Below are 10,154 nucleotides of genomic sequence, written 5' to 3' on the forward strand. Positions count from 1 at the left end.
CGTACAATGAACCATGGGATGTAGCAGGAAGCCAATGTCAAACACTTTTATACCATTTTCCTGGAATGAAACCATGAAAGTCTCATCAAGATAAGTCAGTCCTTGAATACGTACCTCCCAAATGTTAGATGTATCAAGATAACAAAATGACCATGAACTTTACAGTGGGAGAGGAATACACAAAATATTTAGATGTGTAAATTACTGAATACTGAATGTAAATTAGCCTCTTGTGACATGAACACCTATTGTGCCTTGGCTGCCTAGAAATAACGCATCAGGCTGAGGCTCACAAGATGTTGCTGTGAAGAAAACTAGGCCAGTGTCACAAAGGGACTCAGTTCCATTAACAGTGATCCAGGAAGATGATTGACAATAGAAGACACAGTTTTCTTAAGAAGATTTTAATATCAAGAGATCAATTCCACAACAGCAACTTGTTCCCTCCTTACTGATTTGAGCACACAACATAACAACCAGGTATAAGGACTTTCAAATTCTTTCTTTGATTTAGTAACAGGAGGCCAGATGAGGAAGGACTGAAATCAAACGACTCTTCAGTGCACAGCATCAATACCTGAAATGCTTAAATACCGAATCCTGGAAACGTAATACCATATTTAATTGCATAATTTACACATACCATCAGATGTAAAAAAACTGATTGTGTGTGGAATTAAAAAAATATATTTTTACCACTTTTAGCTTCATATTTTTGGTCAGATACGAATATAAATAACAGAGGTCATTACTATGAATGCTCTGTTTACAATACATTGAAAATAATCTAGTTTTTTTCAACAAATAATCACAAAACCTGACATGTTTTGCCATATATGGTCATCTTCAATGATATCTAATTATAAAAAAACTGGATTAAAATTCAGGCAAATTATTTAAAATGTATCTTTATATAAAATACTTATGATTTTAAAAACTAGAACAATATAAGTCAGTGAAGTATAGGTGTGAATTCTGACTGATATCATACACAACTTAAGAACCAAATAAAAGTCAAACAAGATTTATGTAAGCCTACTTCCACATCACACAGTTTTCTATAACATATCACCTTAGTTAGTTAATGGTTCTGGCCAATTTTCATTATTTTATAAATGCATTCAGCATAAGGACAGTAAATCCATGATTAAACAATAAAATCAGAGAAATCAGAAACAATTCTTTTTTGTTTTGTCTCCTATGCTAAAATAAACTATTCATGCCTCAAACGCTATATCTTTGTCTTCTCTATCCCACCAAAAGTGGAGACAGAACCATTAAGATGTCAGGTAAACAACTCGCACTTCACTGGCTTATACTGTGCTACTTATTATTTTAAGTACTTTAAGCAACCAGCTTTTTTAAATAATTCATGTCACATTTCCTCTTATAATTGAACATTCCTCAAGATGGCCATACATGGCCTAAGCATGTCAGGTTTCATAATAGTTTATTAAAAAACTAAATGAACTATATGGTATTTGAAATATTTAAGTCAATGAATATAAACCACTTTTGGTAAGGGATGTCCGAAACCTTATCATTAAGTTGTGCCTTTGTGTACTGCTTTCCAACCTGACTCATATCCTATCTTTTCAGACATATGTAAGGCTTCCAAAATAATGTGCACCCTCCAGCATTTCTACATTTGCTCCACTCACAAAGCATGGGCTCAGTAACTTGTAAATGCCCATGGGCAAACAGATCTGAAGGGAAACAGAGAGACGCTTGGATGCATACCCGCGGTATCCAGATTCTCTATGCTCCTGGCATGGGCCCTGCAGATGTTATCCATATAAGGAACTGCTGATTTACAGTTGAAATAAATAATGTAGTCTCAGTCACCTTTAAGACCTCACGTCATCAAAATGCCCTATGATTTTCTCTAGCCCTGCATGGGCAGAACTGTTTTATTGAATGCAATGGGTTGGCAAAGTATTTAGTTTGCCTCAAAGTACTTAACTCTACACATGCTTAGTATAAAAAATTCTGGCCTTCCAGAGGGCCCAGTTTGAAAATTTCAACTCTTGCAAAAATCACTGTATCTGACAATGTGCTATCTGTTGGCATTTCATGTGAACTAGAAGTAAATAAATATTTGAAGGAAATTATTTTCACACATGTGAAGTTCTAAGGGAGATATTATATGCATTATTTACAAGACAATTAGGAAAACCTAATATAGCTGCTAATAAGGAAAAACAGTGCAAATGATTGTGACAATGAAAATGACAAAATATCAGTTACTGTGGAAATGACTGTTTCTGGAAATGGGTACCTTGATTGAATGTCTGAAAGCATCCACATGAGAACACAGTTCAGAAGGTGATCTAGAATGAAATTCTAAACTTACAAATCTTGAATTTTATAACCAGCCTCTCTTTGGTGAGGAATGTCCAAAATCTCATCAATTCTTAAAAAAATAAATAAATAAAAAAAATGAATTGTACAGTGCATGATTTGTTTCACTACAATGGTAATTCATTACAATTCAAACACTAAAATATAGTACTGTAATGTGTAAAGCCGTTTCTAGGCAACAGCTCAGTAAATACGTGTCTGCTGCAACAGAGGTACTTTTGGAAATGGTGTTTTCTGCTCAGTCTGTGCAAAGGGGCTATAAGAAAGACAACTGAACCAAGATGATGCAGTTGGAAGGGAGATGAGATTCAGGGAGGGCTTGAGCCCGGAGGCAGAAGAATAGCCTTTTTGTTACAAGCCATTACCAGGAAACGTCTAGTAACAGACTGGAAAGTCTGTGTGCTCTATCGATCTGTAACCTGGAAATTAGCAACGGTACCATAATCAAGAGTAATTATGAGTTGTGTTAAAATGGTTAATATCCAACATTTGATCCAAAACCCCATCTACAGTCACACATATATGACAGTAAAATTCTTTCTCCTCAAAATGGTGTATAATAAATCTATGTGAATGAATATTATAGTACTGGGTCTACAATTTTGTTGGGCCTGAATTTTGCATGTTCTGATTAGGTACAGATTGAATTAAAGCTGTCATTTGTTGGATTACATGAAAAAAAAAAAGCTGTGGTAAAACTACATTTTGCACCACACCAATGAATGTATTAATAAATGAGCAGGAATTTATGCTTTTACAAATAAACTGATATGAGCTAAGAGAAACGGTTATGTGTTACCTTGGATAATTATCCACAAATCACACATTAATCAAACACATATCTTATGCGTAAATAATGAGAGAATGTTTAGCTAAAACATGCAGTGTTCTCATCACTTCTAACAGATTCCTTGAAAAAACTACAGATTCTGAGTATTTTGTCTGTCCAGTTTTCATGTAACCATGAAGCATTTACACAGTTCACAAGATTTTTACCCACTGACAAACAATCAGTAACAATAAAGACATTGCCTTGCACTGTTTATAATACATCATGGTTGGATGTTCCACCTTCTCCTAACTTTGGCTACCATTCACTCTCTCTGTCCCAATACTTGCTATCCCTGAAGCTCCAGGTCGTGCAGACACCGCTAGACAAGCTTATGGCATCAGTAGTGTGATTTCTGCCCTACAGGGCAACAGGTTTAGCATGACAATGGAATTGTTTCTTATTGTGGTACTATTCTTTTCACTCTATCTTTTCTTAGCATCAACAATATCCTAGTAGTGCAGAAACTGACACATCCTCAACAATGTAAATTAAATAAACTGCAAATAGCTTCAGGACAAAACGTGTGCACTAGTGTTGCAAAACATCACAGTATTGTTGCAGGTAATCTGAGTAAAGGCCCTACCTCTCTGACTAGGAGCAGCTGCTACTGTTGGAAAAGGGTCGTCATTTATATCTTTCTTGCCTTTCTTTATTTTTGTCTCTACTTCCACTCGACATCAGGCGGCACTTTCAGAAAAGTGACACCAAACAGAGAACAAATGATTAAAATAATATGTTACTGTAAGTGGCACTCCCTTCATAAATATGTTATGTGCAATGTGCCTTACTGAATTCAGTACAAGAAGTCCGTATCATCTTATGTTAAATTTGAAACATGTAGCAATCTGAAAATTTGTCTGGAGAAGGTAAATATAACAGTTAAAGAGTCAGGTTCAAAATCATACTCATTTGTCACACATCACTTTCTTAACATTATGCACACATAATTTTCCTAATCACAATGCAACATGTAAAATTATATTCTGCAAAGTAATATTCACATATTTTACACACCCCAAATTTCAGACATGAGAAGGTACGAAAATTATGCAAGTAAATATGGTACTATAAACAATACACTTGGAATATTTCAAGTATCTTTCTTTCGCCTCCTTTTTGTAAATACAAAACATATTTAAATTTAATCATTATAATCCAAAAAAAAAAAAATGAGCTGGTATAAATACAATATGAAAAATAAAGGAAATTAAGTGGATAAAATTAACTTTCATAACACAGATTTAGAGGTTCAACTGTAGGAGCAAAAAACAAGACTCTGCTGAGGAATTCTAAAACTGTGAAACTGTTCTGGGTTGACTTCCAACAAATATCCTCTATAGCCAAACCTCAATAATTTGGTTCCTGCCAAATTCCTTTCCTATTTTGTCATGAGGAATGATATCAATTCGTATGCTATCTTGTCCTCAAATTACTGAGGTTCAACCATCCTTCCCATGATCGAACCTCAAAAATACCTGGTCCATGCTCCCATTATATAAATAGCAATACTGAGGAGCATATACCAGGTTCTTGTTTAGTCTAGATTTGTTTCCTAATAGTCATCGATGTCATATAGATCATCTTCAAACTCATCACACTGCATGCTCTGGAAGTCCACTTTGTAGCGTAGAAGTCCTGCAAGAATACCAACATACACATTAAGATAGCTGCAAGTATATGCTCGAGCTTGGAATGGGCACAACAAAACTCATGAACCATACAAACCACTTCTGCAGTGTAGAAACAAACAGAACACTTAATGCGACATCTTGTCTCATGTTGGGGAGGGTGCGTCTCTGACATCATGCTAGTTGCCCTTCAGATGACCTGATGTGATAAAACTACAACCTATCACCTGAAGACAGTTGTATCACATGTGCCTGAGGGCATTAGAACATGCATGTATGGTGTGAAGCATACTACTGTGCACCAGTCTACATAACATGCCTCAGTGTTAGAATGTTAACTGCAGTCCTACCACCATTTGCACTGAGCCATATACATAGTTGCTATTTCAACAAGCACTACATACTGTAAAACAGCAAGAAAACCACAGACCTGTGAACACAACATCAAAACGAGGCAAACACACAAAGCTAAGGCATGTTGTCTGCACCCTCCTCACAAGCATGCAAACGCGAACATGACAGTACTACAGGGGTGGGGTCTCATTGTCTACCTGATGAAGAGGCAAACCGAGTGGAGCGAGCGACCTTAGTAATCATCAAGGTCGACATCGTCCAGAGGTTCGTCCGCTTGGAGCGACTGGAAGTCAACTTTGTAGCGTAGGATGCCTGGGCGAGAACAAACAGTGACAGCCCCTCATCCACAAGTTCAATGCACAGACCAATTGGTCTGCGAGACATGCATACCCAACACCACATGGTATACACTTCAGTGTTAGTCTCAGTCCACAGTCAAATCCCACCCCATTATACTCACCTCCTATTCCTCCAAAGCCTCTCACAAACTGTGAGCCTTCTTGTGACTTGTCTGTGATTATCTCAAGTGTAGCTCCAAAACTCTTATAGTTGTTGGCAAGCCATTCCAACAGTGGCTGACATTCTACCAGCTCCAGCTCCACCCCACTCTACAAATTGAAGGAACAATTTTTCACTGTTTGATAGTGTCAGATCCCGCTGTTTATCTGTTTTACGCTATTTACACAGTGCATTCATCTTCACTAGTGGCAGCCACAAGTCATAGCAAGTAATCACAATTACAGACAACTTCACACAAGCCCAGTAGACTACTGATCAAGGTACCCAAATCTGGTCTGTTGTGACTTTCACAAGAATCACTACACACCACCATCAGGCGTAGCTTGCCTTTAGTTTACATTTACATACTATCTAAAACGCACACACGCGTAAGTACAATCATGTGACATGAGAAGTGGCTGGTTGGTTGGGTGGTTACCAGAGAGCATGGATGCCTAACTTTCTGTCTTGTAGCATATGTGACTGGATCTAAGGCGATGGACAGACAGCTATCAGACATATATTTACATGCATGGACTACATTCAATTTTTACCTAAGCAAAATACTCCCATCAGCCCTTGGTAACATTTGTACAGTATTTACTTCAGCCATGTTACCAAGTCTACAGTATCTTATTTTGCAGTCAGAATTCAACAATTTTATGTTGACATTTCAGTGGACATTTATATTAGTTATAACAGTAGAGCGTGGACTGGCCTGCTGCTGATGACAGACTATGTAACTGGGTGGCTAAACATCTCTTTTGAAATAACTTACAGTATCATGTTAAAACAAATATAGAATACTACATTAACAAAATTACTGTGGTCAGAAGATTCAATCAAATGTGATTATGCTGCCATAACCAGGCATTTCCAATACAATGCACTGTTATTTGAACAGTTTTTCTCTTGGGTTTCTAAAACAGTGCCTTTTTCGATGTTTCAATCCACCAAGGAGAGTAAAGATTGCAGTCTGTCACAGTAAGTGCTGCCCTGTCTGCAGATGGTCCATGAAAGAAAACTCCACTGCAACTATGTGTAATGAAAGGAACCACCTAGTAATCTGAGCATTGACAGCAGACATATTATTATTGCTAAATTTTACATCATGTATAATGCAGTTTTCCTCAAGTCAGTACATTTGTGAAAAGGCAGCCAGCAGAACACTTCAGGTAGCACAAATACTTACCACTTATCAATGTTTGTAGAACCAGGAAAATCCCCACTTAATAATTCTCATACCACAAGTAACACTTCATCTGTATGACATTCAGTCCCTATACTAACACTGCTCACCTCTTTGTCTGTGAAGTGTGTCTTGTCCTTTTCTTGCTCAGGTGTGAGGTGCAGGATCTTCTCCTCTGTTGTTGCATGGTTCTTGAGCACATAACGCTGGATGTCTAGATTCTCCCAGCAAATAAGCGTCTCCACAGACCCCAACTCTAGTGCACGCAGTGTGTCCTCAACTCCAAAACAGTACTTCCCAGTATCCTGGCTAATTTCATCAAAATAGCGCCCTGCAAGAATACGATGACACATTATCTTCATATTAACCATTCTTTGAAAGTTTCACACATTACACTTCACATAACAAACACTCCATTCTCACTGATTAATATAACATAATTTTGTCCCCAGCAATAAGGTATGTCAACTTGGCTGTCCTGCAACTGACCAGAATTCAAATATTTATCAATACCTAAAACCATGACAAAACATGATATTTAACCACATGGAAGTTAATGCTTTTGAGATAAAAAAAGTCTTATTCTCATAAAGGAGTGCTGTATCTGATCACACCTTCAGGCCACTGAGTACAAGAGATACTGGGGGGGGGGTTAAGGATATAAACACCCCAGGAAACTAACATGTAAAAAGAAGGCTGAGGCATGGGCAGTGGGAGAAGCAAGCATAATGAGGGGAAAAGAGGACCAAGAACAGGGATATAATGTTCAGTACAGCAATCAGCCAGAAAATCTTATTGTACCTAAAGTAAACTTTGCGATAAGAAATGATGCACTGAAATGAAGTTCCTTGGTTGGTTACATTGAAGAATTAATAAGAGGTTATTATACTGTTGCACAGTGTACAGTGCAGTGGTCTCCCAAAAAGAAAAGAAAATTACATGATGGCCCATATGCAGGCGAAACGTGATAAACTAGAAGAAATATATGACTAAAGACATTTTAGAAATTGGATAATCACTTTTAATGTATAAAATATACTTTCAGTGTCTTATTGACATATAATGATTTTAACACCATCAAAAGTATTAAAATACATTTTTAGTGTGAAACATAACCTAATGTCTTTTACGTTGTTGTATTATTGGCGGATACTTTGATAATAAGGATTATTTTACCGAGTTGAATATTTAGCGCAAGTAATATAAAGGTGAACCACTGTTCAACTGGTAACGCATGACTAACAAGTACTGTGTGTGATTTAAGAAAATGCCATCCCATTTGGACACCAACTACCCAGTTAAATCCAAACAGTCTAATCCTTCTCTCCCTAACCTCCTTGATGAGCATTCACATGTATTCTCCATCGACATAACACTGCGAAGTAATGTCACTGATCTCCACTTACATGAGCTGGCATATGAAAATATACTGAGCATACAGAGTCATCTGTGGAAAAGATGCAGCTCATGGTGAAGTACAGAAAAGCCACATACAATGTACATTGGTCAAACCAGCCATCCTATCCCCACCAGAATATCAGAACACTTCACAGATACCAGGCTTGAGACAAACATTCCACCAAAATCAAACACAGCCTCAGATTTAGTAAAACTGAGGCCCTAGCAAATATCCACTTATTGTCTCTGCATCATTATGGCAGCCATGAGAATAGTCAAACACTTTCTCAACCTTAACTGTGTACATAGATATAAACTAAGTAAAGTCTGGTTTCACCTCCCTTTCCTGAACAATATTTCCTAACCCTTACTCCCACTTGTGTGACTTGTATATTAGGCCACTTCTTTCTGTCTCATTCACCCTCGAGATTGCTACTATGGTGCATACAAAATGTTGGAACAACTTCAACATGACATCATGATGAGTAGAAGTAGACGTTACACATCATAACAGAGTAACTTTTACAGCAACGCATCCAACCCTCAAGCTGGAAGATGCCTGAAATTACTTATACAAAATATCTACAGCCACTCCAGTTAGAAAAAATACCAAACGAAAAGCTTCTCTGTGGTCATACTTGTATTGCACATTGTACTCATATGAGGGAAAACATACAGTTGCACCTTCAGTACTCAAGACTTCAAATGGGTCCACTCTGCACCCGTGTTGCTCAGCCTCTTCAAAAGCCTTGCCCTTAGCTAGAGCCAAAACCTTCCAAATTGGGGCCCTTTTAACACCCAATGGCTCCATCTAGTGGGTTACACAATAAGAACCTCCATAGGAATGATGAGGTGGACAAACATCAACCATCCCACTGGTGATATGAACAGTAACAGAAGCCATGAAGAACTACAATAAACGTTACCTATTAGTTTCTTTTCTTGAATAAACTTCACATTCTGCAGGGACTCTGCTGCCAACTCAATGGCCTGGTTAAAGCCATTCTCTCCCCCGTATGACACATCCACTAGCTTGATGATCTTGGCCTGCAACCGCTGTAATGCATGCAACAACATACAGTTAACTGTACCAACAGAACTTCTTACAGTATAAACAATTCAGGGTACCTGCATCTGAAGCTATGGTACCACTTGCCCTATTTTGTAACTAGATCCAGTGCACTGTTTGTTCAGCATGACAGAATGGAATCGAAATTCATTATTCTATATTCAATAAGCAATTGTGAACAGTCAACAAGGGCGTTGTCCTGTAATTTAGAGACTGGGTGACTATCCATAACTGATACTTTGTTGTGAAATGTTATGTGCTTAGTACTGGATGGATTCCTTGTAAGGGGCATGCTTTGGTGAACCTGATAATGAATTTTGGGTTCCATATAAATGTGGAGAATTTCTGAAAGAGCAGAATTGAAATATCCTGATGTGAGGAGTGTCCACTTGCAGCAAGCTAGCCATTCAGATTCGTGTAATACTGCCTAGTTAAAGAGATGCCTGTTCAGCCACTAAGGGGAAAATGATATCCGAAAGTTCCCAGACTATTATTGTTGTAACTGAATCAGTGAAAGACAATAGTAGGCATCAGACGAAGAGAGACACCAAAAACTGATGTAGGGATGCAGGAAGCAGCGTCGTCAGCAGTGACTTGAAGCACAGAGCAGATGATGCTCGAGATGGTTCAGTTCGTATAGCAACAGGCGTGTCCAGAGTGGTTTGAACGGCTGTTGTACTGCGATGTGGAAAGCAAATGGAAAAACTACCACATTATCACTTTTCCTGGATAGTCTCTTTCCAAAAACAGAGATACCATATATGCAAGATGTTTCCTCTGGAGACAAAACAATCCGGATGTAAACTACCCCCCCAATCGGATCTC

The 10,154-nt window shown here is 37.9% G+C and overlaps 1 protein-coding gene across 3 annotated transcripts in view; it reads right to left on the minus strand.

Annotated features, from left to right (window-relative positions):
• Positions 1–1,238: 1,238 nt before the first annotated feature.
• Positions 1,239–10,154, minus strand: part of LOC111869705 (eukaryotic peptide chain release factor subunit 1) — a 34,187-nt gene continuing 25,271 nt past the window's right edge. For 2 of the 3 annotated variants that reach the window (XM_023861413.2, XM_023861431.2), the window contains exons 6-9: positions 9,187–9,316; positions 6,973–7,193; positions 5,636–5,783; positions 1,239–4,828 (exon numbers count right to left, since the gene is read on the minus strand). In XM_023861413.2, coding sequence (XP_023717181.1) covers positions 4,746–4,828; positions 5,636–5,783; positions 6,973–7,193; positions 9,187–9,316 — 582 coding nt within the window. In that variant the 3' untranslated portion in view covers positions 1,239–4,745. Of the gene's footprint in view, positions 4,829–5,372; positions 5,488–5,635; positions 5,784–6,972; positions 7,194–9,186; positions 9,317–10,154 lie in introns of all 3 variants that reach the window. The other variant, XM_023861423.2, reaches the window with a different exon arrangement.

The sequence above is a fragment of the Cryptotermes secundus genome, unplaced genomic scaffold, assembly GCF_002891405.2.
Source record: "Cryptotermes secundus unplaced genomic scaffold, Csec_1.0 scaffold847, whole genome shotgun sequence".
NCBI classification, from domain to species: Eukaryota; Metazoa; Arthropoda; class Insecta; order Blattodea; family Kalotermitidae; genus Cryptotermes; species Cryptotermes secundus.